This window comes from Parus major, chromosome 10 (assembly GCF_001522545.3).
Source record: "Parus major isolate Abel chromosome 10, Parus_major1.1, whole genome shotgun sequence".
NCBI classification, from domain to species: domain Eukaryota; kingdom Metazoa; phylum Chordata; class Aves; order Passeriformes; family Paridae; genus Parus; species Parus major.
The window spans coordinates 959,129-986,277 of record NC_031779.1 but is presented as its reverse complement, the minus strand read 5'-3'; the positions used below and the strand labels follow the sequence as shown (position 1 = coordinate 986,277).

At 59.2% G+C, this 27,149-nt stretch overlaps 2 protein-coding genes across 15 annotated transcripts; one reads left to right on the top strand and one right to left on the bottom strand.

Moving 5' to 3' along the window:
* The first annotated feature begins 172 nt into the window (after window positions 1–172).
* On the top strand, window positions 173–18,205 carry CELF6 (CUGBP Elav-like family member 6). Of its 10 annotated transcripts, none has more exons than XM_015639031.2 (13): window positions 173–394; window positions 4,046–4,128; window positions 10,972–11,020; window positions 12,472–12,597; window positions 12,682–12,761; window positions 13,221–13,364; window positions 13,718–13,862; window positions 13,944–14,093; window positions 14,371–14,433; window positions 15,308–15,388; window positions 15,494–15,637; window positions 16,683–16,832; window positions 17,001–18,205. In XM_015639031.2, the coding sequence occupies exons 1-12, from the start codon at window positions 250–252 to the stop codon at window positions 16,808–16,810; spliced, it is 1,338 nt and encodes a 445-aa protein (XP_015494517.1). In that variant the 5' UTR covers window positions 173–249; the 3' UTR covers window positions 16,811–16,832; window positions 17,001–18,205. The 10 variants fall into 10 exon arrangements, with proteins under 10 accessions (XP_015494517.1, XP_015494515.1, XP_015494516.1 ...); XM_015639029.3 differs by having other exon boundaries at window positions 174–394; window positions 12,469–12,597; XM_015639030.1 differs by having other exon boundaries at window positions 250–394; window positions 12,469–12,597; window positions 15,311–15,388.
* Window positions 18,206–19,653: 1,448 nt separating this feature from the next.
* Window positions 19,654–26,713, bottom strand: PARP6 (poly(ADP-ribose) polymerase family member 6). Of its 5 annotated transcripts, none has more exons than XM_015639021.1 (21): window positions 26,423–26,709; window positions 26,228–26,322; window positions 25,266–25,326; window positions 25,047–25,137; window positions 24,899–24,965; window positions 24,522–24,671; window positions 24,113–24,293; window positions 23,464–23,517; window positions 23,042–23,137; window positions 22,864–22,956; window positions 22,664–22,789; window positions 22,501–22,566; window positions 22,282–22,349; window positions 22,034–22,082; window positions 21,493–21,605; window positions 21,330–21,402; window positions 21,072–21,141; window positions 20,631–20,710; window positions 20,470–20,533; window positions 20,228–20,312; window positions 19,654–20,150 (listed from the first exon to the last, which is right to left on the bottom strand). In XM_015639021.1, exons 1-21 carry the CDS (start codon window positions 26,567–26,569, stop codon window positions 20,048–20,050), a joined length of 1,932 nt encoding a protein of 643 aa, XP_015494507.1. In that variant the 5' UTR covers window positions 26,570–26,709; the 3' UTR covers window positions 19,654–20,047. The 5 variants fall into 5 exon arrangements, 4 of the variants coding, with proteins under 4 accessions (XP_015494507.1, XP_015494510.1, XP_015494508.1 ...); XM_015639024.3 differs by having other exon boundaries at window positions 20,042–20,150; window positions 21,493–21,602; window positions 24,140–24,293; window positions 26,423–26,711; XM_015639022.2 differs by having other exon boundaries at window positions 20,042–20,150; window positions 21,493–21,602; window positions 26,423–26,710.
* Between the last annotated feature and the right edge of the window lie 436 nt (window positions 26,714–27,149).

Sequence of the window (27,149 nt, the reverse complement as noted above, 5' to 3'; positions counted from 1 at the left end):
GCGGGCCGAGCCGAGCCGAGCCGAGAGGTGCCGAGCGGGGCGGTGCCGAGCGGTGCCGACGCGAGCCGAGCGGTGCCGAGCGGTGCCGAGCGGTGCCGGGCGGTGCCGAGCGGTGCCGGTCGGGCGGGGCGGGGCGCGGAACGGGCCATGGCGGCGGCGGCGGCGGCGGGCGAGGCGGCGGGGGCGGCGTTCAGCACCGCGAACAGCGGCCGGGTGAACGGGCTGAGCCGCCCGCCCGGCGCCATCGCCATGAAGGACCACGACGCCATCAAGCTGTTCGTGGGGCAAATTCCGCGCAACCTGGAGGAGAGCGACCTCAAGCCGCTCTTCGAGGAGTTCGGCCGCATCTACGAGCTCACCGTGCTCAAGGATCGCTTCACCGGCATGCACAAAGGTGCGGGGGCGGCGGGCCGGGGGACCCCCCGGGTGGGACGCTCTGACATGGGACACCCAGGTGTGGGGCTGGCCTGAGGTGAGGTGGGACACCCTGGGGTGGGAGAGACCCACGATACCCCCAGTGAGGTACTGCTCTGGTGGGACACCCTGAGGTGGGGGGGATCCTCAGTGAGGTACTGCTCTGGTGGGACATCCTGAGGTGGGGGGGATCCTCAGTGAGGTACTGCTCTGGTGGGACACCGTGAGGTGGGGGGGATCCCCAGTGAGGTACTGCTCTGGTGGGACACCCTGAGGTGGGGGGATCCTCAGTTAGGTACTGCTCTGGTGGGACAGCCTGAGGTGGGGGGATCCTCAGTTAGGTACTGCTCTGGTGGGACATCCTGAGGTGGGGACATCACTGAGATGGAGCACCTAAGTATGGGCCACCCGTGAGGCAGGACAAACTGAGGTGGGGGGAACCTCTCAGGTGAGGGCTCCTGTCCCTCTGGTGGGATACCCCTGAGGTGAGGTACCCCTCGAGTGGAGTCGCCTGAGATGGATCATCTTGACAAAGGGATACCCTTCAGGTAGGGTGCCCTGACGGTGGGGACCCCTCACTTGTGATACCCCTGTGGTAGGATAAACTGAGATGGAGCACCTGGCATATAGAGGGGCCCCTGGCAGATACCCCTGAAATGGGACACCCTGAGGCAAAAGCACCCAAATGTGAGGCACCCCTGACATGGCACAGCCTGAGGTAGAATATCCCTGGGATGAAGGCACCCCTGAAATGAGGTTCCCCATCAGATGGGACAACCTGAGGTTTGGTACCTTAGTGTGGGCAATCACTGATGTGGGATGCCCTGAGATGAGGATACCCCTCATGTGAGCCATCCTGAGATGGACCATCCCAAGACAGAGGTACCTCTAAGGTGGGACATTCCTGAGGCAGAGGCACCCATGAAGTGGGATTACCTGAGGGGGAGCACCCCAGGGTATAGATGGGATGCTTTGGAGGGGGCACCATAATCTGGAAGTATGCCTGAAGTTGGAGCCGCACTGGTATGGGAGCACCTCTGAGATGGGGGTACCCGTGGGGTGATGTACCCCTGAAATGGAGGTACCCCTGAGGTGAGGAGGTACCCAAATATGGGGTACCCCTCAGTTGAGTTATACCCAAGGTGGAGATACCCTTGATCTGGAGGATACCATACGTAAGTATGGGGCACCCCAAAGAGGGGAAGCCCCTGGGGTGAAGGTACCCCTAAGCTGGAGACAACCTTGAGGCAGAGCACCCTGAGGTGGGAGCACCCCAGTACAGAGCATTTGGATATATGTCCCCTCCTAAGATTGAGGTACACCTGAGAAGGAGGAGAGCACTTACCTAGGGTCAGTGTGCTGCTGTCTGGCTTGGGGGCACCCCTGGGATCAGAGCATCACAGGGCAGGGAGCACTGCAATGGATTTTAGAACATCTGTCTGGCTTGGGGGCACCTGTCTGGCATTGGCACACCCACATGAGTTTTGTGCACGCCTGGAGTTGGAGCACCCCTGGGACACAGACACCCACTGTGGATGGGGACACGCCATGTCTGCACTGTGCCCCAGGTGCTGTGGCACTGTGGCACGGCACACAGAGCACGGGCGCTTGGAGCAGTGACACACCGAGGGGGTCACTTAGGCACTGCTGAGGTCTCTACGGAGGAGCTGCGGTGTGCAGCCCCAGAGCAGAGTCAAGGCATCCCTGGTGTCACCCAGACAGGAGCCACAAGCTGTCACCAAACCACCGTGCCACAGCCAGCACCTGCTTCGCTGGGACTTTCCTGGGAAACCAAAACTTGTGGTTTTCCAATGTTTGTGGTTGCTGCCTTGTCAGTGCCCTCCGGCTATGGGGCAGCCGCCTGGACTGTCATCTTTGGCACTGTGGCCTCCAACATTTCTTCAGGTATCTCTGAAGCTGCTTGTGTGCCTGGATCAATGGGATTTGCACCCTTCCAGGCCCCCTCAGCGCTTCCTCCAGCACGGGCTTCAACGTCTGCGGCCCAGCCGTGTGATTTAATTGCGGACGCTCCTCTAATTTGAACGGCATCCTCCCTCCCGGCGAGCCTCCAGAGCAGAACCGCTCCTGCGCCAGCCCTCCGAACTTCTCCAGAATGCCCAGGCACTGTCTACATTGTCGCCTGCAGGAAAAACAGGGAAAAAAAAGAGAGAAAGAAGAGCGGAGAGCAGGAAGCCAACATGATTACAGATGGTAAACACTGGAAATGGCACCGGGACTGAGGCGAGCTGCTGTGCTGATCTCCCCTTCCCGCCCGCAGCAGGAGAGTATTGATCTAGGGGGAATTCTCCTTGCTCTCCATGAGGGCAGATGTCCCCAGTACCCCAAGGCGAGTGAAGGACCCCATCCCACAGCATCCCCCGCCCTGCCGACATGCTCCCTCTCCTCCCAGGCACGCTGATTGTACTTATTAAGAGTTATTAATACTTAATCAGCTGGCGGATTTAATTGTGCCAATATTAAAAATGCATCAATGTCAATTTTATTCATTAAATATTTACTTTGTTGAAGGGAAACTGTTTTGCTGCTGTTTTAATATCACTTTCAGATGCTTTTGGATGTGACCCCAGCAAATTGGGGGGGAGCCCTCAGGGAGGGAGCGGTGCAGCGGTGGCACAGGCACCAGGAATGCTTCAGGAGAGACGGAGGGAAGAGGACCGGACCCTGTCCCCAGGGCTCGCTCGTTGTTGCCAGCTCTGTGCGAGCGAGTGGCTCGGCAGCGTGAGTCAGCGTGGGAAAACCTCACCCCAGGCGTATTCCCGATTTCCAAAGCGCCATGATGTCGAAGGAGCCGGAGCGCCTTCGCCACATGAATCTCATCCCAAGGAGGATGCTCAGGGCTGGGAGAAGCGTGGTGGCAAGACAGGGTGCACGGCCTTGAGCCTGGAGATCTGCTTCCTGGAGGATTTGAGCTGTGGCTTTCCCCAGGGCTGGGGCCAGAGCGCCGCTGCCCGTGTGCTGCCTGCTCCTTCCTGGCTCCCTCCTTCATCCCGCTGCTCCATCTTCTACCCTGTTCTGGGGGTGAACTGTGACCCTGTGTGTGCCCATCTGGGTGTAGAGTACCGGGGTACCAGGCTGCTGGATTCTGGATGCCATGGAGCCAGGGTGTCAGTGTGACGGGATGGTTGATGCCACGGTGCTGAGCTGCTGGATGCCACAGTGCCAGGGTGCTGGATGCCATGGTGCCAGATGGTCAGGGTGCTTGTTGCTGGATGCCATGGTGCTGAGGTGATGGATGCCAGGGTGCCACATCCCAGGTTACAGATGGCCAGGGTGCCAGAATGTCAGGGTGCTGGGATGCTGGATGCCATGGTGCTGAGGTACCGAATGCCATCATGCCAGGTTGCTGGGGTTCTAAATGCCACCGTGCCAGGGTGCTGGGATACCAGATGCCACAGGGCCAGGGTTCTGGATGCCAGAGTATCAAGTGCCATGCTGCTGGGGTGCTGGATGCCACACTACCAGGGTGCTGGGGTGTTTGGTATCACTGTGCTGGATGCCAGGATGCTGAGACACCACGGTGCTGTATCAGCTGTGCCACCAGCTCCCTGTGTGCTCAGGGTGCTGTGGCAGTACTAGGCCGGACACTGATCCCATCTTCCTGTCTCCACAGGCTGTGCCTTCCTCACCTACTGCGCCCGCGACTCCGCACTGAAGGCACAGAGCGCCCTGCACGAGCAGAAGACACTGCCAGGGGTGAGTGACACCAGGGGGTCGGGGTGAGTTGGGGCAGGGGCTGGTGACACCTCCCTGAAGCACGGGAGAATTAAGTGACACTGAGGTGGTCGAGTTGAGCTGGAGCAGTGCCTGGTGACACCTCCCCGAGGCATGGAAGCCTTAAGTGACACCGGGGTATCGGGGTGAGCCAGGGCATGGGCTGGTGACACTTCCCCAAGGCATGGAAGCCTTAAGTGACACCGAGGGATGGGGTGAAGCAGGGCGGGGGCTGGTGACACCTCCCCGAGGCGCGGGAGCCACTTCAGCAGCCGCAAACCAAGGCATCGATTTTCCAGCCGCCCGCGTGCTGTTGCGCTTTCTGTGGGCTCCGACCTCCCGAGCTTAACAAAGTGAAAATAAATATTTAATTATTCGCCTAAATAAAAATCAATAGGCCCGCGGGTTGGCTGGGGAAAGAGCCGGGGCCCATGAATATCAATCCCTGCCGTGTGTGTGTGGAGCTGACAGAGGGGGGATGAGGTTTGCGGGGATATGGCTTCCTGAGCCGTGCTCTCACCAGCAGGGCCATGCTTCAGTAGGTTCAAGAGTTAACAGAACACCTTGGCAGCCTAAAGGAGGCCGGGGTCAGGCCCTGCCTGGGGGGGTTCTCATCAGGCACACACGTGTGTATGGCTGCTGCCATGGCCACTTGCTTGGGGGATGGGGTGTGGGTGTGTGAGCACATGTGGATGTGCCCCACAGGGGCTCACGGCTGTGTGCACCCCTCTGTGTGTGTGCACACAGCAGTGCAGGGGACTGTGTGCTTGTGCTCACACCCCTGTGCCCATGCAGGAGCTCACACCTGCGGTACTGTGTCTGAGCACACCCTGTGAAGGTGCTCACACCTGTGTGTGCTTACCTGTCTGGGTCTGAGCACTCCTTCTGTGCTTGTGCACACCGATGTGTACACACTTGTGTACTGTTGGGTACACACCTATGAGTGTCTGTGAACACACCTGTGTCTGTGTGCACCTCTCTGCTTGTGCACACAAGCACACGCATGTGTGTTTATGTACAACCCCTCTACCTGTGCATACCTCATACTTGTGCATCCCTCCTGTAACTGTGCTCACCCCCTGTACCTGCTCATACCCCTTGTACCTGTACTCACACACCTATACCTGGGCTCACATACCCTGTACCCGCTCGTACCCCCTGTACCTGTGTACCCCTTGTACCTGTACTCACACCCCTGGACCTGTGTACCCCCCCTATACCTGTGCTTACCCTCTGTACTTGCTGACCCCCTGTACCCTTTGTACCTGTACTCACACCTCTGTACCTGCTGACCCCCTGGACCTGTACTCACACCTCTGTACCTGCTGACCCCCTGGACCTGTACTCACACCTCTGTACCAGTGTACCCCCTGTGCCTGTACTCACACCCCCGTACCTGTGTACCCCCTGTACCTGTACTCACACCTCCATACTAGTGTACCCCCTGTACCTGTACTCACACCCCTGGACCTGCTGACCCCCTGGACCTGTACTCACACCCTCGTACCTGCTGACCCCCTGGACCTGTACTCACACCCTCGTACCTGCTGACCCCCTGGACCTGTACTCACACCTCCGTACCAGTGTACCCCCTGTACCTGTACTCACACCCCTGGACCTGCTGACCCCCTGGACCTGTACTCACACCCCTGGACCTGCTGACCCCCTGGACCTGTACTCACACCCCTGGACCTGTGTACCCCCTGTACCTGTACTCACACCCTCGTACCTGCTGACCCCCTGTACCTGTNACCCCCTGTACCTGTACTCACACCCTCGTACCTGCTGACCCCCTGTACCTGTGTACTCCCCGTGTTTCCACCCTCGCCACCCGGCCCCAGCCAGGCTCCGCCCCCGGCGTGTCGGGGGACCGGGGGCGTGTCCAGCCGATGATGGGCGTGTCCCAAGCAAGGCCCCGCCCCGGCTCGGCTCGGTGGGGCTGCGGCCGGCCCGCCCTCTGCCCCGCCCCCCGCGCGCCGCTGCGCGAGCCCAGCCGAATCCAGCCGAGCCGAACCGAGCCCAGCCGAGCCTAGCCGAACCCAGCCCAGCCCTGCCGAGCCCGGCCTCGGCGAGCCGAGCCGAGCGAAGCCGAACCCGGCCGAGCCGCCTCGGGTGGAGCCGAGCGCAGCCGAGCTCAGCCGAACCGCCTCGGTGGAGCCGGCGGTCCGGCCGGTCCGGCCATGCAGCTGCCGCAGGTGCCGGCGCCGGGGCCGCGGCCGCCCGTGCTGTGGGTGCCCGCCGGGTCCAAGATCCTCTGCATCGAGGTAGGGCCCCGCCTTTGTCTGCCGCCGCCTCCGCCCGGCCCGGCACGGCCCGGCACCGCCCGGCAGCCTCCGCTCGCGCCGGGGTGGGGGAGCTGCACCCGGGGGTTGTAGGAGGGATGTGGGTGATGGCGGAGGGGTGTATCTGCTCCCGGGGATGCTGTTTGGGAGTGGGGGCGATGGCGAGGGTGTGGATCCTTGCTCCCGGGGATGGGCATGGAGGGGTGTTGATGGTGAGCAGGGCGTATCTGCACACAGGGATGAGGATGGAGCGGTGTTGGTGAGGGGGTGCATCTGCTCCCAGGGATATGCTGGGGATACAGCGGTGTTTGTGATCGGGGTGTAATTGCACACAGGGATGGTGGGTGTGAGTGTGGGTGTTGGTGATGGAGTGTATCTGAACCCAGGGATGGGAATGAGGATGGAGCAGTGTTGGTGAGGGGGTGTATGTGAACCCAGGCATAGGATGGGGATGGAGCAGTATTGGTGATCAGGGTGTATTTGCACACAGGGACGGGGATGCAGGGGTGTTGATGAGCAGGGTGAACGTGCACACGGGGTTGGGGTGTGTGAGTGGGAGTGTTGCAGGGTGTATCTGCACACAGGGATGAGAATGGAGGGCTGTTGGTGGGGAGGTGTATCTGCTCCCAGGGATGGTGTGGGCGGGTGTGGGTGTCGCAGGGTGTATCTGCACTCAGAGATGAGGATTGGGGGTGTCAGTGACAGGGTGTATCTGCTCCCAGGGATGGGTGTTGTGGATGGAGGAGTGTTGGTGAGGAGGGTGTATTTGCACAGAAGAATGGGGTTAGAGGGGTGTTGGTGCAGGGATGTATCTGCACCCAGGGATGGCTTGTGTGGGTGTGAGTGTTGCTGTGAAGGGATGGGGTGCATGTGTTGGCAGGGTGGTTGTTGGTGATGAGGGTGTATTTGCACTCAGGGATGGGGGCTGTGTGTGTGTGTAGCTGAGAGGGTGTATCTGTACCCAGGGAAGAGGAGGGTGTTGTTAGAGGGGTGTTGGTAATGTATCTAGACCCAGGGAGGCTGTGTGTGGTGTGGGTGTCAGTGAGGAGGGTGTTCTGGCACCCAGGAATGCTGTGTGGGGAGTGTGTTTGCAGGCAGGGATGGAGGATGATGGTGAGGAGGTGTATCTGCCCCCAGGGATGGGTTTGGTGTGTGTGTTGGCTGGAGGGTGTATTTTCCACCACAGGTTTGTGTGTGTGTGTGGTGCAGGTGTGCAGGGGCCAGCGCTCGGGGGTGTTACACCCACAGGCAGTGTGGGGAGGGGTGTGTGCATTGGCAGGGGTATGGCTTTGACCCCCAGGTGTGTGCAGGTGGCGCTCGGGGGTGTTACACCCACAGGCAGTGTGGGGAGGGGTGTGTGCATTGGCAGGGGTATGGCTTTGACCCCCAGGTGTGTGCAGGTGGGTGTGCAAGCATGTGGATGTGTGGTGTGTGGGAAGGGGAGCTTAGGGTGTCTGCCCCCAGTGATGGTGACAGGGTGTGGGTGCACATGGGCCGGGGGAGTGGCAGCAGTGGGGGTGTGTGGGCACACCGGGTGTGACAGGGAGTGCAGGTGTGCGCAGGTGTTGCGCTGGGCTCAGGTGTGCGTGGGTGGCCGTGAGGATGTGATGTGGGTGCTGTTGGGGGTGCCGTGAGCCCACCCAAAGTGTCCATGTGTCTTCAGAGGGCTCCCGGGGGTCCCACTGCTACACTGCTGCTACAGCAGGGAAACTGAGGCAAGGGGCATCATATCCCTGGCGCTGGCGGTGTGTCCTGGGGTGCGTGCCTGTGGTTGTGTGTGATCCATGGCAGCGGGGAGGGTTCTGTGGGTGTTGCGTGGCACGCGGGCTGGGGTTGTCCAGGTGTCTGCAGGGCTGTGTGCGGGGTGCACGGCCACATGTGGGTGTGCAGCGGTGCTGGGACAGACGTGTGGTGTGGCAGCGCTGCGTGGGCACGGCTGTGTGGCTCCGGAGGTCTATGGCTGTACCAGGGGGGGTGCTGGGGGGCTGTGGTTGTGTTCAGAGGTGTGTGGGTACGTGCAGGGTGTGCCAGGGTGGTCATGCACATGCAGGGCTGTGCAGTGGTGTGGCTGTCCCCAGGATGGCTGTGTGGCCTTGCTGGGGGTTACCAGGGCTCTCTCAAGCTGCTCCTGGGATGAGTGACTGGCAGTACCTTGGTTCCTGTCTCCCTGGGGTGGCATGGGCACTTGCTGCTCCAGTGTCACTGGCCACCTCCATGTTGTTTGGGTGCATGGTGGCCTGCTGGATCCTCTGGCTGTTGGTTGTGAGGACAAGGAGGAGGAGTGTGATGCCACGGAAGGAACAAAGGCCAGAAGTGACCCTGTCCCACTGAGCACATCCCCCCACAGTGATTCTATGGGCTGGCTCTCCCTGCTACCCAGGCTCTTGGGGGGCTCTGAATTTGTGTGGGGGACAGTGCCTGGGCAGTCAGGAGGTAGTTTAGCAACCCCCTGTGCTGTGTAACACCAGTGGTTTGATCTTGGGGTAGCTCCAGCTTTGTGGACTTCTGGTGATGGTGCTGGAACACCCCAAGCAGGGTGTCACTATATCCTCGAGGTGTGGGAGATGGCTGGGAGTTGGGGATGGATGGATGGATGGATGAATGGATGGATGCTGTGGGGGTGAAAATGTGGGTGGTAGCAAGATGGGAGATAGATAGTAAGGGTGGTAGAGATGGATTGGTGTTGTGGGGATGGATGGGTGTTGGGGCGTGGATGGAAGGTCATGGCAATATAGACAGATGCTATGGGAATGGAGGGGTGTTCTGAGGATGGGTGTTGGGGGTATGGATGGATGGATGGATGCCATGGGAATGGGTGTTGGAGTATGGCTGGACGACTCTTGGAGGAAGATGGGTGGGTAGGTGATTGTGTGGGTGTCCAGGATGGATGAATGGATGGATGGGTGTTGCAAGGAGGGCAGGTGGGTGTCAGGAGCAGGGGAAAATGCCTGTGTGGCTGTTTAGTGTGGGAGGATGGATAGAGGGCTGTGTGGACACAGTGCAGGGGTGTTGTGGGGACAACCAGGAGGTCCGGGTGCCACAGGGGATCACCGAGCACCCTGTGGTGCGCATGTGGTGATGCCATGGGTGCCAAAACCTCCTTCTGGGGGTGTCTAGAGGCCAGGACAAGTTCTCCTCAGTGTGGTGTGGCAGCCCTGGGGTAGGTTAGCTGGTCCCCGAGGCCTGACATTTATAAACATCAGCCGCTCCCAGGGAATCAATACAGTTTAATAACCGGCGAGCGGAGACGGGAGACACATCAAAATGACACTCTGCGGCTCCGTAAATGTTATTCTAAATCATCCTCACTGGGTTTATTACATTAGGCATACAGCAGCGGGCATGGGAAATTTATTCCATCAAAGGCCATCGTGCTGGTAAATGGGGCTGGCAGGTCAGTGGAAGGGGCAGGCCCCCTCCAAAATGGGGTTTCCTCCTCCTGGCTGTGACAGGGATGTGAGGGACAGCAGGCTTCTGGGTTTAGGGTCTCAGTGCTGTCACAGCCTCCTGAGTTTGGGGTGAGCCAAATCCTGCCCTGGCACAAGGTGGATGTTTGAGGGACTGGTGGCATAATGGGTGACACTGTGAGGTGTCCCTCAGTGCCACCCTGTGCCACCCCATGACTCCTGGGGACTCAATCCCTTCCCTGGACCATCCCCAGCTCTGCGCTGACATTTCTCTCCACGTTTCCCTGGAGACGAGGCGGTTGCTGTGGAAACCTCCCTCCTCTTCTCTTTTACCCATCCTCTTCCTCACCCTCATTTGGGGGGAACTGGCTCTGCCCCCACCCAGCCCCAAAATTTAGGGACACCTTCCAGGGATGCAGCGGGGGGCACCAGGGATGGGGGTGCACACACACGTGGGGGTGACTGTCCCCGTGTGTGCTCAAGGCGTGTTCGTGTGTGCACCCCCGCGCCGTCATGTGTGACATCTCGCCGTTGCCGTGGCGACCCCATCGAGCACATGGCTCGGGCTCCGCAGCATCGCGGGGGAAGCACGCTTGTTGCCATGGAAACGGCCATAATTGTAGCATTTTTCGGCTAAAAGAGGGGAAAAAGGAGGGGGAGAGAGGAGGAGAAATGGCTCCATGGGGCAGCGGGCCAGGGACGTGCCTGCCAGCCCAGCGTGTCCTGCTGCACACGGGTGTCACGCTCTCGGATGCACACGGCGGTGACAAGGAGGAGGCCAAATTTGGGTGAGGTTTAGGAAAAGGAGGGCAGTGGTGCCAGAGGGGCCGGGGCCGGCGGGGTGCTGCTGCTGCCTCTGCAGTCCTTTGCAGTCGAGGAAAGCGGGCAGGCGGCCAAGCCTGGCACTGGCGGCCCCACAGGCGCCTGCAGCACCGGGTGCCCACAGCCAGGGCCAGAGATTGCCCTTTGCACATGGCATCCCTGGGTCGCTGTGGCCACAAGCCCCAGAGCTGTTCATGCAGGTCCCTCCCCTTTTCCCCAGCTGCCGGTGCCAGTCATTGGCCAAATCTTGTTGTTCCCCATGGAAAGGCTTCAGGGGCCACCACACTGACCACCCGCTCTCGCTTGTGTTGCAGATGAACCGCCCCATCCAGGTGAAGCCGGCCGACAGCGAGGGCCGAGGAGGTAGGTCCCCAATTCTCTGGATGCCTGGCATGGGCAGGGTGGCACAGGGTCACCCAGGGGGTGATGTGGGACGTGGTGGCATCACGAGGGCTGCTGTGGGAAGCTTGGTTTGCAGAGAAATCCAGGAAAGGAGCTGCGTTTACTGGTGGCATCCAAACCAGGGTGCAGAGCAAGTGCCATCTTCTCTCTCCCTGTCTGATCAGCTGGGGGGAGCATCCTGATGTCATCCTGGGAATGTCCTGACATCATACCATGAGTACCCCAACATCCTGGGGGGAAGATCAGCTGTCAGCCGTTCCCCCTCACCACCTTCATTTGCCAAACAATGCAATTCCCTCTCCAGAGCTGCCTGTAGGGACCCTGGGGCAGGAGGTGGCTGCTTGTGGCCCAAGCCCCTCTCAAACTACCACCCCCCCAAATTCTTTGCGAGCATCTGCCACTCATCAGGCTGTGGCATTGCTGGGCTGAGGTGATCATTTGGGCAAAATTGCAGGAATTGGATCAAAATCCCACATCTGTTGTGTTGCTGGGCAGGTAGGCGCTATCAGACGTGCAGGATGCTCCCGTGGGGCTGCCCGCACTTGGCAGCATGGCTGGGGTAGATCCCCCCCCATCCAAACCCTGTTATTAAACACATCGGGAGCTGGTCCCAGCATGTCCCAGAGGGACCTGGCAAATAAATTACCCACTTACTGAGTGTAATTGGTGAAGGATTAAAAATCGATGGGTGATCTGGGGCTCCTGTCTCCAGCCCCTTCACCCAGGAGGCACCACTGGGCTGCCCAGCCCGCTCCCCTGCGAGGTGCTTTATGTTTAACTAGACAACACCGAGCCCTATTCCCTTAACTAATTTTCCTGGTACCTTAACGGACGAAGCGTTCATCGTCTGCTGCCATTATTTATTTATTTCCCCAGCAACGCTCTTGACAGGGCACCTTATTTTCTTTGTCAAATGCCATTAGCGTGCGGCGGGAGCGCGCGGCTGCACAAGACAGATGCTGGTAATAATCATGAAATTCTCATTATTTACTATCCCTTCTCTTGTGTTTGGATTATTGATGTCCCCTGGGCATGGCTGGAGGCTGCGGGTTGTTCTGTGAGTCAGTCACACGAGGGTGATCGCCTCTGGTTTGTGGGTTCTCTTTGTTCCACCGCATCCTGCCCCAGTGCTGGGGGAGCCAGCCCCTCCATCCCTGGGAAAAACCCCAGCTCCACTCCATAAAGCAATGTCTCTTCCAGGATTCACCCCACAGCAATTTCCCCAGAGGAGAGGTTTTCCCACCCTGAGTGTTCTGCAGGACGAAGATGCTCCTTCTCTGTGGGATCGGTGTCGCTCCCTCCCTTTGATCTCACTTGGCTCCTTCCCCTCCACACACCATTCGTGATGAGGCGTTGGGATGGAGACCTCCCACTCTCCCCCTTTCTGATGGGCTTGGTTTTGTTTTTAGAAGACAGGAAGCTCTTCGTGGGCATGCTGGGGAAGCAGCAGAGCGAGGACGATGTCCGCCGCCTCTTTGAGCCCTTTGGCCAGATTGAGGAGTGCACCATCCTCCGAGGGCCTGATGGAGCCAGCAAAGGTGGGAATTGGGGCACTGGGTGGGCACTCTGTGGACCTGCAATGGCCAAACCCAACCTGTCCCATGTTCCCTCTGTTCCCTTAGGTTGTGCCTTTGTGAAATACGGCAGCCACGCTGAGGCACAGGCTGCCATCAACAGCCTGCACGGCAGCCAAACCATGCCGGTAAGTGCCAGGCTCGCACCCTGCCCCAGCTGACCCCGTGCTGCCTGCTTAATCCAATCACCCACTAATTTGATCCGCAGCCTAATTGCATCAAAATCCTACAGACTGACAATTTGTTGGCCACATCACCCCAGATTCCTCCTTGCCAGGGTGCTGAGCCCCGGAGGCAGGAGCGTGGGGCTAATTCTCTCCATGCCAGAGAAAGGGGCAGTTTAATTAACGCTGAAGGTCAGAATTGTGGACAAGGAAGGGAAAGGAAGCAGAGGTCAGAGAGTTGCCACTGGGGAGAAGAACTGGCTATAATTAAACCTCACACTGATGATTGGCTGCTGTTGCCAAGCTGGGCAGTGTCCCAGGGCTGAGGATGCTGCGGACACTGCGAGCCACACCCACGGCAGGTACACAGTTTGGGGGCGTCACTGTGGTCCCACCATCAGCCCCATTTTCCCCCCACCTCAGGGTGCCTCGTCCAGCCTGGTGGTGAAGTTTGCAGACACGGATAAGGAGAGGACCCTGCGGCGGATGCATCAGATGGCGGGGCAGCTGGGCATCTTCAATCCCATGACCATCCAGTTCGGCGCCTACGGGGCCTACACGCAAGCGGTAGGAGCTGGTGCAGGCCGGGAGCTTTGGGGGACCCCCGTGGGTGGCGGGGACTGGACTGGCCCATGAAAACACCAGTGCCAGGGGGTGTGGATGCCTGGCAGGCCTGGTGTATCCCTGTTTAAGGGCAGATGCAGGGCTTCCTCCCCACAGCTGAGGGTGGTTGTAGGGTTCAGTGATCCCATATTTAGTACCACCAAGACCAGGACTCCTGTCCCCAGGTCTGGCAGCTGGTGGCATTTATCCCTCTGAATCCATTTGAAGCAGAGATGATGATTTACCTTCCCCTCTCTCTCTCTCTCCTTCTCTCTGCCTTTCGTTCTCTGTCTCCTTTCCCCGTTTCTTTCCCGCAGATCATGCAGCAGCAGGCAGCCCTGATGGCGGCCGCGCAGGGCACCTGCCTCAACCCCATGGCTGCCATCGCTGCTGCCCAGATGCAACAAATGGCTGCCTTCAATGTCAGCGGGCTGGTGGCTGCCCCCCTCACCCCCTCTTCAGGTAGGACCCCCACATTTGCCACTTGGCATCCCCCGGGGGCACTCTTGGGGTGCTGGCAGCACTGAGGCCGTGCTCCTGCAGGTACGAGCACCCCTCCCGGGATCAGCACGGCGCCGGTGCCCAGCATCGCCACGCCCATTGGGGTGAATGGCTTCAGCCCGCTGCCGCCCCAGACCAACGGGCAGCCCGCCTCCGAGACCATCTACACCAACGGCATCCACCCCTACCCAGGTACAGCCCTCCTGGGGCGAGGGGACTGTGCTTGGCTCATGCCAGGTGCTCAAGGGGTGCTCCCCATCCCAGGAACACCAGCCGTGTGCTCCTGTGGCATCGCTGCAGGGAGGAGGGAATTCAGGCAAGGAGCAGCTCTGCCCCTCCATGGCGGCGCTTGGCCAGGAGCCCTTTCCCGTGGGAGCTGCACATGCATCCCTGGCTTTCTCTGGCTTTCTCTGGCTTTCTCTGGCTTTCTCTGGCTTATCCTGTCTTCTCATTTCTCTTCTCTTCCCAGCTCAAAGCCCCACGGTGGCAGACCCCCTCCAGCAGGCCTACGCCGGCATGCAGCACTATGCAGGTCTCAAACTTTGCTTCCCACTCCTTCCCTTTTTTCTCCCCTCTTTGCTCCTCACCCTTATTTTTGGGAGATGAACGTCACCCTGGGGTTGAACACTGGACTGGGGCAGTGTATTTGGGCACAGATTCATGAGGAGTGCAGCAGGTGCTGTGCCCTGGCAGGAGCTCCAGGGTGGCAAAGCCAGTGAAAGCGCTATCCCCTCATCCCACTGGCTCCTGTCGTGGACCCCCGTGCAAATTCTGGATGGTGCAAAGTGAATTTTAATACCTGTGGGGCTGAGAGAACTCCATGTGGGAGCCCTGGCAGTGGTACTGAGAAGAGGGGGTGACATTTAGGAGGTGACAGTGGGCCGGCTCCACACCAAGTCTTTGGATACACACTGAACTTTGGATACACACTTTGGATACACACACTGAAGTCTTTGGATATTCATCACTTGACCAAATCTGATGGCCAAGGACATGGGCTGTGGAGGGAGGGGAGTCAGAGCCTCCTGTGGAAATATGCCAAGCCCAGCAGCCATTTAATTAGGAGCACTGATAGCAACATCCAGATTTGCAACAGAAAATCAAGTTTTGGACCCCAAATCTTTGGGGTTTTTCAGCCAAACATACCATCTTTCCTCAGCTTTGAGGCCAGTAAAATTACTTGAGTAATATTTGAGCAGCAATATTTCTGCTATCACCAGCATCACTCCTAGGAGAGCTGTTCCCATACCCCTGATGTGTTGGGAGGGGTGGGAAAGGCCAAGCCAGCAGCCGTGGGGCAGGAGAGGCCCCTCAATCACAGGTGGCAGCAGGGGACATGCCTGTCTTAGCCCTTCCTGTGGCTGGGGCGGGTGCCGTGGCCTCAGCTTCTTGTTTCTCTCTTCCAGCAGCATATCCCACTGCCTATGCTCCCATCAGCCAAGCCTTTCCCCAGCAAGCACCCCTCATCCCACAGCAGCAGAGAGAAGGTGAGGGGTGGGGGTCACCCCATGTGGGGCCGGTGGCTCCTCGGTGTCCCCCCAGGGTGACCCCACCTGGCAGCTGACATGTCCTGTCCTTTGTGTGTCACCCAGGTCCCGAGGGCTGTAACCTGTTTATTTATCACCTGCCCCAGGAGTTTGGGGACGCGGAGCTCACGCAGATGTTTCTGCCTTTCGGCAACGTCATCTCTGCCAAAGTCTTTGTGGACCGTGCCACCAACCAGAGTAAATGCTTTGGTAAGTCCTGGGGTGTGGCTCTCCCTGGTGTCCCAGCTCCAGGCTCCAGCTCTTCCCAGTCCCCAGCTCAAGGTTCCAGGTATCCTTAATATTGCAGCTCGGAGCTTTGGCTCTTCCTCAACATCTCAATTCAGGGGTCTGCGTCTCTTCAGCATCCCATTTTAAATATCTGACTCTCCTTGACATCCCAGCTCTTGCCAGTCTCCAGCTCCAGAGTCCAATTCTCTCTGGTCTCCAACCTGGAGGTCCAGCTTTCCTAATATTCCAGCTCAAGGGGTCTGTCTCTCCCCAGATCCCAGCTCAAGGGCTTGGCTCTCCCCCAGTCTCCCTAGCCTGGAAATCTGGCTCTTCCTGACAGCCCAGCTCAGAGCATCTCTGTCTCGGGGGTCCAGCTCTCCCTGAAGTCCCTTCTTGGGGATCTCTCTTTCCCTGGTCTCCAGCTCAGATGTCCATGTCCCCTGCTGGGGTCCAGCTTGCTTGGGGTCCAACTCTCCCCTATGTCCCCAGCTCAGGGGGACATCCCCCTCACAGACCTTGGTGTCACTGCAGACTCTTCCACTGCAGTGTCTTTGGAGGCCCTGTCACCTCAGGGTCTCTGCAGACCTGGCCTCCAGATGTCCTCAGAGCCCACACATCCCGTCCTGCTGTCCCCACAGACCCCACCACCCTTGTATCTCCACATACCTGCAGACCTTGTGTCCCCACAGACCCCATCACCTCAGTGTCCCTGCAGCCCCTACCACTTTAACAGATCCTGTCACCCCAGTGACCCCACAAACCCCATCCTGGTCCCTGCAGACAACTCCAGTGTCCTGTGGACCCTCTTATGCTGCTGTCCTCACAGCCCTGTCACCTCGGTGTCCCTGCAGGTGCCATCACCTGTCACCCAGTCCCCTGCAATCTGTGGCTGCGATGTTACCCCAGGACCCCCTTTTCCATTACTCCCAAACCGGGATCATCCCACAGGATTCCAGTGCCTGGGCTGAGGCGAGGCAGCCGCCTGTGATGTGTGTGGTGACAACCCCCCGTGTCCCTTCCCTGCCAGGTTTCGTCAGTTTTGACAATCCGACGAGTGCTCAGGCAGCCATTCAGGCCATGAATGGCTTCCAGATCGGCATGAAGAGGCTAAAAGTGCAGCTAAAGCGGCCGAAAGACGCCAACAGACCCTACTGACCCCAGCTCAGCCTGCGGAGAGGTGAGGGGGCCTGGCCCTGGGGGAGTGGTGCCCATGGAGCCTCCCCCTGTTACATCCCCCAGTGTGTGCAGGGATCTCTGCCTGGCACCAGCCACCCAATGGATCTGGGTCCCTCCCTCCGTGCTTCCCTCCCAGAAACAGGCTGCCAGCCTTTTCCTTCTGTTTCAGGTCGGACGTCCCGCAGTGTCTGACGACTTTCCCCTTCCCCAAGTGCAGTATCCAAACCCGTAACTCTCTTTCTTTGCAACGCATCCCGGAGGAGGAAGAGGAGGAGGAGGAGGAGGTGAAGGAGAAAACAGCAAAGAAGAGAGTGTTTTGGTCGTAGCTTTTCCTTTTTGAATTTTTTCCCAAACTGGTCTTGTTTGTTGTTTAACGGGAATGAGAGGAAGACAAGGAAGGAGGGGAGCGATGCGGCACCGGGGCTGCGATTCGCCGCCGGCCGCTCGCCGGGACTCACCGGATCCCTCGCTGGGAGCAAGGCTGATGGCTCCGGGCAGCCGGGCCACGATCTACCTTTGTTTTTTGGGTTTTTTTTTAAAGCACTCATTTGCTGCTACCGATTTCCCAGGAGAAACGAGGAAAAGAGGCTCCAAATGGATTCTTAAACCAAAGCCGGTGGGACGGGACCAGCCTCGGGCGCTTCACCTGGAGGATGTTTGTTTGGAAAATAAAGAAAAACGGCAAGATTTTCCTTTTTCCCTGCATTGGGGGGAAAAAAAAAGAAGGATCAAAGTATGTTGGACTTATAGAAGATATATATAAATAAGTATATATATATATATCCCATGGAGCAGGGGGGCGGGACACGCGCTTCCCCTGCTTGTCACTGGCACAGGGACATAGGATTACTTGTTTCAGAGTCATATCATTCCTTAGAGTTTAGGGACCAAAGGACTATTGCTTTTTTTAAATATATCTATAAATAAATTAATTTAAAAAAAAAACAAAACAAAACACACAAAAAAACGTCGGGAAAGGAGAAAATCCAAGAAAAATTAAGAAGGTTGAGTAAAACCCTCGGGCATTCAGAGCCACGAGCGTTTCCTACAGGGCTCGGATTTGGGGGGTTCAAGGGCTCGGTTTTGGGGGCCAATTCGTGGCTGGGGACTGGGGGGATGCAGAGGGGATTTTGGGGGGGGCTGCAGTGGCTCCCCCAGCTCCATGGCCCAGGGGGAGTTGGAGCCCTCGGTCGCCTCTGGCAGAGGGTGGAGTGATGTGGTTCTTTGCATTTTGGGTTGGTTTGGGGGGACTTTTGGGTTGGGGTTTTTTTTTTCAGCCAAAAAAAACTTAAAAAAAAAAGAAAAAAAAAAGAAAAATGTGAGGTTTCGGCCAAAATGAAGTGAAGCGAAATAAACTTATTTTGTCAAAATCGTCACCTTGGTTGGTTCTTTGGAGCAATTACTGCTGCGTCCACCACCCAAACGTGGGCCCCCTTTATGGCCAGCTCAGCTCCAGGTGGACCAGAGCATCCACCAGGATTTGGTGAAGCTGGGAGAGGACCATAGGCCTCTCCTTTTATTTCCTTTTTCACATGAATTGCTATTTTTTTGGAGGAATTCAGCCAGGCTGCTGAGAGAATCAGGACAGGACACAGCCCTGTGGTTTCACAGATCTTCCCAAGGGATGGAGGAGATTCAGGGAGATGTGGCCATGTCCCACGGGATGTCCCTTTCTGTGTGTACAGCTGAGTGACTGCTGTGATCCCAGGAAAGTGACTTATTTTTTATTTGAGAGGAAAAAACCCCATACCCCACAAATTTAAGCAAAACCCCGCCCAAGGAGTGGGTGGCAGGGCCAGGGGTGGGGGAATGGCCCAGGTTTGGGTTGCCCTTGGGTCCATGGAATGTGGGACAAGGGGGGATGGACAGATGTTGGGATCCAGGCAGGAGAGAGGACAGGGACGTGACAGAAGTGACACCGAGTGCACCCACTGGTGTAATGAACCTGTCAAGACTCAGGGTACCAAAACCAGGATAATTCTTATATTGATTCTTAAATTCAGTCATAAATCCTGGTTGAAATTGTGGCCTCACACTGCTGTGACCGACCCAGAGATCCCCTGGCCTGCGGGGCCCAGCGGTACCCAGCGGTACCCAGCCCCCTCTGCCCGCCCTGAGCCCTGGCAGCCTCCGGGCTATCTCTGCTGGGTTTGCATCCAGGTCTGGGTGTGGCGGGACATAGCTGTGCTGGCACTGCCTCCATGTCCATGGAATTACTGGGATTGGCTTGGGCTGAAATAAAATGCTCTTCCTGGGAGGTTCCCTCTCATTTGAGTCTCTGCTGCAGCACCGGTGCCTGGCAGAGCCGCTCTGTGGGGTCCCATGTCCCCACCCCTGAGGCACAATCCCTTCTCCATTGTGTTGCACTGTCCCTTTGCCATGGTGTGATGGGGCAGTGGGTCCCTCCCAGCCCTATCCCAAAGCTGCATCAATTCTCTATGATGCTTCCCCACCATCCCATCCTTTCCTCTCAATCCTACCCCTTCCCCATAAACCTCTCCTTTCTGCATGATCCCCCCTTCCTCTCAATCCCGTCCCTTCTCCAAGATACCATCCCTTGTTTCCTGCCCGTTCTCCACAATCCTGTCCTTTTCTCACAATTCCTGTGTCCTCATCCCTTCCCCAGATTCCAATCCCTTCCCTGTGCCTCTATTCCTCCCACACTCCCACTCCTCCCCCTGAATCCTTCCCTCCAACCCATCCCTTTCTTGTGCCCCTTTCCTTTCCTCACAATCCCATTTCCTCCATGTGCCCCCATCCCTTCCCCAGCATCCCCATCCCACACCCCACACTTTAATCCCAGTTAAATCCACAAACACTGATTCCTTTTCTCTTTTTTTTTCTTTTTTTCCTATGTTTTTGGGTTTGTTTTGGTTGTTCGTTGTTTTTTTTTTTTTGCTTCGGTTTCTCATCACTGATAAAAACGCCGTCGCTGCCAACGCTAGGAGGGATGGTCCCCAGCCACGCCGGGCCCACGGCTCCTTCTCCACGCTGCCACAGGGTTGGGGACAGTGGGAAGGGGACAGGGAGGGGATAAGGGACCGCTGAACCCGCCTGGTGCTCACAGGCTGCCCAACGCCTGCCTATGTACAGCTGGAGCCGCCAGTGTTGCCCTGGCTCTGCCCTGCCCGGGGGGCTCCAAACCCCCTTGGCCCCTGCCCAGCCTTGCCCGGGGGCTCACTCGGTGCCCGGGGGGTCCCGGGGTCCCACGGCCGCTCAGTTTGTGTACACCTGAGTCCCGATCACACGCATGATCTCCTTCTGGATTTTGGGGTCCTGAGTATTGATATTGGCATCTCCCACTTGGCCATCTTCATACCTGGAAGAGGAGAAGGGGGTGAGGGGGGTCCTGTGGGGGTCCCGCAGGTGCGGCAGGGTGGGCACAGCCAGACTCACACAAAGAAGAAGCGTGTGCAGACATGGTCCGAGACAGGGCAGACCCAGATGTTGCCGTGTTTCTGCAGGTCCTTGGAGGTGATCACTGCTGGGGCAAGGGACTGTTGGATGTGGGATGGGGGACAGAGGGCCTGTCTGGGCACAGCCCATTTTTGGGGGGGGGAGCCTCCATCCCTCCACCCACCTGATGACCCCATGGGTGCTGCCTGTGCCCCCCCCATTATCCCCCCACATCCCCACACCTTCGCACAGCGCGATGCAGTTCAGGTTGCGGCTCTGGAGGAAGCGGGACTGGATGGAGCGGGTCTGTGGGAAGAGCAGCCGGCGTTACCACCCTGTCCCCAGCACCCGTGGGAGCCACATCCCCATTCCCATCCTGCCCCGGTGTCCCCCGGCCCATCACCTGGGGGATCGTGTTCATCCGATTGTATCTCTGCACCAGCTCATCCTTCGACGGCATCCGGTGCTGCCCTTTCCCCATTCCTGTGGCAGAAGCAAAGCAGGGGCCGTCAGTCTCTCAGGGAACACCCTGGGTTGATGTGGGGACACATGCCACAGACAGGGATCGCCACCCTCGGTGCTCCCACCCTGCAGCTGAGCCCTGGGAACACCCCAAAAGTGTGCATGGCAGCTTCTGAAGCCTAGAAAATGTTGGGGGGTTGATTCTTTGGCGTTGGGAAAGCCCCAGCCTGGCCGGGAAGAGGCTGGTGTGACGGGATGGGTATGGGACGCTGCCACTCCTGGGCAGCTTCTCCAGCCAGCACGACACCAAACCTCCCTGGGCCCATGCAGGGAGTGGGAATGGGGGCACAGGCAGCACCAGGCAGTGTAGGCAGCCTCTTACCTGAGTATCCAAAGGAAATACTGGAGATGGGGCTCAGATAGATGCCCTTGCCATAGGCTGCTCCATGCAGCTTGCGGGAAAATACCAGGGTGAGCGTGGTGGGATCACCCCGACAGCTCAGCCATGGCGGTACTGGAGGAAGCCTGGCACTTGCCAATGTCTGCCCCCTCCCTGCCCTCCTGCCCCCTCCCTGCCCTCCTGCCCCCTCCCTGCCCTCCTGCCGCCCTGGGGTTGCTGGCTGCAGGGAGCAAGCGGTACCTGCAGTTTGGTGTAGGAGGCGTTGACCAGCCCATTGCGGAGGATGGAATGCCAGTTCTCAATGTGAGAGCCACTGGAAAGAGCCAGCCCCACATCAGCCTCCCATCAGCCCCACGGCACCCCCCCGGGGGGCTCCCACTGTCCCCCCACCTTGGCAACTCACTGGAAAGCGAAGGTGCTGCCGTAGAGTTTCTTGGCCGTGCGGAACCGGGCTTCCTTGGCCGGGGGGCTGCTGAGCAGGAGGAACTGGTGGGAGGTGTGCATGAACTTCAGCTGCTACCAGGGGAACGGGAAGAGCAACGGCAGTGCCGGCAGGGGAGAGAACGGACAGACAGACAGACACACAGAGATCATGCACGGCTGCCTGGCACAGGGTCCAGCCCAGCCTGGCTTTGGCGACTCTTAAGTTTGCCAGAAGGGTCCTTGGCATCCTTGACATCTCCCCATCCCACAGCCCAGGTAAAACATCCCCCTTGCTATATCCCATGTCCTGACTCCCGTATCTCCCAGGCTAGAAATCCACCCAGAGGGATCCATCTGACATCCCAGAGCCTTCCATCGCCCATCCCATATCCTTACATGCTACATCCTGCATCCTGCAGCCCATAGCCTACATCCTGCATCTCCTGCACTCCTCCACCCCACCTCCCACATTCCACACCCTCCATCCCGTACCCCACCTAGAGCCTGCCCTGGCCCCTTACCCTGCTGAGGGGCAGCTTGACAATGTGGGATCTGTTGCTGGAGATTATCCTTGGCAAGAGGAGGAGGAAAAGGAGGAGAGTCAGAAAAGGTCAGTCCCAATCTGCCCCAAGATTGTTAGATGCCCGTGATGCCCAGGAGAAAGGAGATGAGAGGGTTGTGCCACGGATACCTGGCTGCCCCTGGTCCATCCCATGTGCTGGGGGGAATATGGGGCAGTGGGAGAGGGCCACAGCACCCTCGGCCTTACCACTGCAGGAGGGGATGTGCCAGGGGGTCCAGCTTGTCCATCTGCTTCTTGATCTCCAGGTAGGAGCCCTGGCAGAGGCAAGAAGGGGTGCAGATGAGTCCCCCAGCACCCACCCAGCTATGGGCAGACGGAGAGCAGCACCAAAATGCCACTCCCAACTTGGACCCCACACCGGGGAGGTCACATGGAGCCATGGGGCTGTGGGGCCACACCACGTACCTGGGTCATCTCCCGGATGGACATCACACTGTCCAGGGCCTTCTGCAGCCGCTCATAGTTCTTCTTCTGCACATGGGGCAGGAGAGGGGTGGCCATCAGAGGGGTCTTTGGGGCTGCCCGTGACCCCCTGGTGTGGGAGAGCATTGTCCCCCCCAGTGCTTACCTTGGGGTTGAAGGCCAGAGTTTTGGGGTCGTTGGGGTCCACCACAGAGGGGTAAGGCTCAAAGATGATGCTCTTGCGAGGGGACTCGAGGGCAGCACGGCACATGGCCACCAGCAGGTCCACCACCTTGGGGCAGAGCAGGGACTGAAGGGACAACCCCCCGTGGGGCTGGGGGACGTCACCGCTGAGCCCAGCCCTACCTCAGCACCCGTGGCCACCTCCTCGGCCGCGCCGGACATGACGCCCAGGGTGTAGAAGGAGAAGACGCAGAGCTCCCGGGTGCACACGGCCGGCTGTGCGGGGGACAGGACAGCGGTGAGGGTCAGGGATGGTGACACAGGGGCACAGCCCGCACCTGGCCTGGCCCTGCCACCCCACCTTTAGCATGGAGCCGTTCTGGAAGACGTGCTGCTCGTCACACACCACGCAGTACTCGTTGAGCGTCGGGATCCGCTGCTCCGCGTACTTCATGATCTGAGGGGCAGGATGGAGGGGGTCAGGCCCTGCCACAGACATGGAGCTTGGGGGGATGCTCCAGGCAGTGGGGTGGGGATGAGTGGGAAGGGTGATATGGGAAGTGCAGGGTGGATAAATGGGATGTGGGGCACTGGGGAAGATGTTCTGGGCAATGGGACGGGGCTGAGTGGGACGTGGGACAGCATCAGGATAAGGATGAGCACGACATGGGGTAGTGAGGAGAATGCTCCAGATAGCAGGATGTGGAGAAGTGGGGGTGTGGGACAGTGGGGAAGTGTGCTCTGGGCAGCAGGCTGAGGATGAGGAGGATGCAGGACTCTCACCTGGACGAGGAAGCCATACTCCAGTGTGGGGATGTTCTTGCAGTGGCCGCCGACCTGTGATGGAGCCGGAGCGGAGCCAGCTGCGTTATCCCCTTTCCCACACGCACCCCCAGCTCTGCATGGCACTGGCAGCCCCCAACTCCCCCCAGCACAGCAGGACCCCCAACATACCAAAACCCTGGCACAGTAGGACCCCTGACATTCCAACGTGCCCCGGCACAGTGGGACCCCCAACATGCCAACCCCCTTCCAACACAGCAGGACTGCCAACATCCCAACATCCCCAACACAGTGGGACCCTTGACATGCCAACACTCCCTGGAATAGTGGGACTCCCAACATGCCAAACCCCTCCTGGCACAATTGGACCCCTGAAATGCAAACACCCCCTGGCAGAGCAGGACCCCCAACATGCCAACATCCCCCGGAACAGCAGGGACGCAGCACCAAGAGTGGGGTAAAATCCCACTGGACCCCACAGCCAGGCCCCAGCTCCCCAAGAGCACCCAGGAGTGGGAACAAGAAACCCTACAGGGGCTCCCCCATCCTATGGGGGTCCCAGCACCCCACAATAAATGATCTGACCCCAGAGGAGCCCCTGGGAAGGGGAAGAAGAGAAAAGCAAACCCCAAGGCGGGGTGGCACCCACCAGGATGTTGAAGGGGGCAACACCTGCCTGGGTGCTGGCGGGTGGGTAGCCGAAAACCTCCACCTTGGGATTCTTCACCATGCAGGACACGGAGCGGTTCATCAGGCGGTTCACACGAGGCTCAGGGATGCCCAGTTTGCCCTTCAGCACTGAATCTTGGATAACAGGGAAGCTAGGAGACCTGCAGGCACAGAATCCCCCTGAGCACCTGTCTGTCACCATTCCCTGCTCCTCCATCACCCAGCACCGGATTCACCCGTCGGCTACTGGTTGTAGCAATCTCCACCTGCTTGGGATCTGGTAGGGAGCAGCAGCATCCAAATGGGGAAACTGAGGCACTGTGCCAGGCCTCACCCAGGATGAGGGGACAGAGGGATGGTCCCTCAAGGGGACAGCATCGGGACCTTACTTGGGGATGGGTGAGAAGATGCTGAGACCAGCACGGAACTTCTTGATGGTGCCGCTCGTCTTGAACCAACTGTGCCGCTTCTCCTGCTGGGTCTTCAGGAAATCGTTGCTGAGGTGTTTCCATTGTTGGGATGTGAACATGCCCAGGATCCTGGCAAACAGGGGGGATAGCACCCATGGCTGCTTGCCGGTCTGTGACACCCCCAGCCCCTCATCTTCCCCATACACAGATGGTGGTGAGACCGTCAGGGGATTGTGTGGTGGATAAAAGGTGGAGGCAAGGGGACGTGTGGCTCGTGGCTGGTTTGGGGCAGAACAGTGACTCTGTGAGCCACCCCACCCACCACCCTCGCGTGCCCACCACGTGTCAGCTCTTACTTCTTCAGCTGCAGACCCAGCCCGAAGCCCTCCTTGTTGGATGGCTGGAAGACCTCGATGGACGGTTCTGCGGGGAGACAAGAGGACGAGCTGTCAGTGCCTGTCCTGAGGGCACAGGGACACCCCATCCTGCCCGTGCCCCACTCACCGGGGCCATCGAGGTACTGGGAGAGGGAGAAGCGCAGGCGGAGGACGATGGGCTCCGTCCGCAGCACCTTCCACGCCGTCGCCACCTCCTCCTGCCAAGGGAGAGGCACTTCAGCACAGCCACCGCATCTCCACCTGGGCAGGGGGATTTGGGGACCCCCTGGGCACACGTGCCCACCCTCCCCGTGCCAGTGCTGCTGGAGGCACCCCAGGGACTCACATCGAGGAAGCTGATGTTCACGTGGAGGTCGATGTCCACGTCATCGATGGTCCCGTACTCCCTGTGAAGACACGAGTGGCTGTGGCATGGGGGCCTGTCATGAGGCTGGAGCGGTGCCCACTGTGCCAGGGTGGGCAGGCTCATGGGACAGCGACACTGGACATGTGGCTCCCCATGCAGTGGATGCACAGGGGGAGTGTCCAGAACGTGGATGTGAACCTGGGAATGTGTGAGCACAGTCAGATGCTCAGGGGATGGTATGGCCAGGTGTCCTCGGGGTGCCACGGCAATGGCACAGCTGGATGTGATGCCACAGCCAGGTGCCTTGGTAATGCCATAGTCAGGTGCCCCGAGGATGGCACAGCTGGATATGCAGGGATGCCACTGCTGGGTGCTCCAAGATGGCATGGTCAAGTGTGGGAATGGCGTGTCCAGGTGTGCCGGGGATGGCACTGCTGGACACCTGAGGATGGCACAGCCGGGTACCCCAGGGACAGAACTGCCGGGTGTCTGGTAATGCCATGGCCAGGCAACCCAGTGGTGCCACAGCTGAGTGCCCTGGATACAGCACAGCTGGGTGCCCAGGGATGGCACAGCTGGGTGTCTGAAGATGGCACAGATGATTGCCTGGAGCTGCCACAGCTGGATGCTCCACAAATTCCATGTCTGGGTGCCCAAGGACAACACAGCCAAGTGCCCAGGGGATCCTGTGGCCAGTGTCCTGGGGAGGGCATGTCTGAGGGATCCCCCAGGCCTGCTGCCCTGGGGATGCCACGGTCAGGGGCCCCAGAGATGGCACAGCCAGGTGCCTGGGGATGCTACGGCCAGATGTTCTGGGGATACCGTGGCCAGGCGGCATGGCAGGATGGCACAGCACAGTTGGGAACCCAGGGACAGCACAGCTGGATGCCTGGGGCTAGCGCCAGCCGGGTTCCTGGCCCAGTGCAGGGGGCAGCACCCACCTGACGGCCACGGCATTCTCGCTGTAGATCTCCTTCACCGCCTCGATGTCGGCGTCCAGCTGCGGGTGCCGGTACAGGTCGGCGGCGCAGGTCCCCTGCGGCACAGCGGCACCGTCACGCCCAGGGCCTCCCACAGCAGCCCCAGCATCGGGATCAGGCCGGGGGCTCCGAGCCCCCCGCGGCACCGGCACCCACCTGCACCCCATAGAGGAACTCCTCGGACTCATTGTCCCCGTCGGAGTCATCGTCCGTCCAGTACTGGCCCTTGAGGTCCTGGGGACAGAGGGTTGGGAGGCGGCAGGGATGGGGGAGAGGGTTGGGAAGGGGATTGGGGGAACACATTAACAGGGAGGGAATTAGGGGGGAGCAGACTGGGAGAGCTGGTTCTGGGGAGAGAGCTGAGGGAACAATTTGGGGAAGCAGTTTGGGGGGAGAAGTAGGATAGGGAGAACGACAGGGGCTGGGGGGAGTGTTTGGGGGCAGCAGGATGGGGATGTGGGATGTGGACAGTGGGATGAGGGGCGCAGGATGGGAGAGGGAGGATAGGGGGAGCATATTAGAGGGGAGCAGGATGGGGACAGTGGGATGGGAGTGCAGGATGGGGGGAACAGGATGGGACACCGGGATGGGGGGGGGCAAGATGGAGACAGCAGGACGGGGACACCGGAATGGGGGAACAGGATGAGAACAGGATGGAGAAGCAAGATGGGAACAGAGGGATGGAGGACCAGTGTGGGGGAACAGGATGGGACAGCAGGATTGGCAAGCAGGATGGGAACGGTGGGATGGAGGAGCAGGATGGGAACAGCGGGATGGAGGACCAGGATGGAGGACCAGGATGGAGGACCAGGACAGGGACTGCGTATGGAGCTGCCGGGGGATGCCCGGCCGATCGCGACGCGGGGGTTCCTCCGCCTCCTCC

Coding starts and splice junctions, on each gene's coding strand:
- CELF6 (XM_015639029.3), top strand. CDS start 250: ATGAAGGACCACGACGCCATCAAGCTGTTCGTGGGGCAAATTCCGCGC. Junction 14,094..14,370: donor CGGCATCCACCCCTACCCAG/GTACAGCCCTCC, acceptor TTCTCTTCCCAG/CTCAAAGCCCCACGGTGGCA. Junction 15,389..15,493: donor CCCACAGCAGCAGAGAGAAG/GTGAGGGGTGGG, acceptor TGTGTCACCCAG/GTCCCGAGGGCTGTAACCTG.
- PARP6 (XM_015639021.1), bottom strand. CDS start 26,569: ATGTGTTCCCCCAATCCCCTTCCCAACCCTCTCCCCCATCCCTGCCGC. Junction 24,966..25,046: donor CCAGTACCTCGATGGCCCCG/GTGAGTGGGGCA, acceptor GTCTCCCCGCAG/AACCGTCCATCGAGGTCTTC. Junction 22,567..22,663: donor CTCTGGCCTTCAACCCCAAG/GTAAGCACTGGG, acceptor CCCCATGTGCAG/AAGAAGAACTATGAGCGGCT.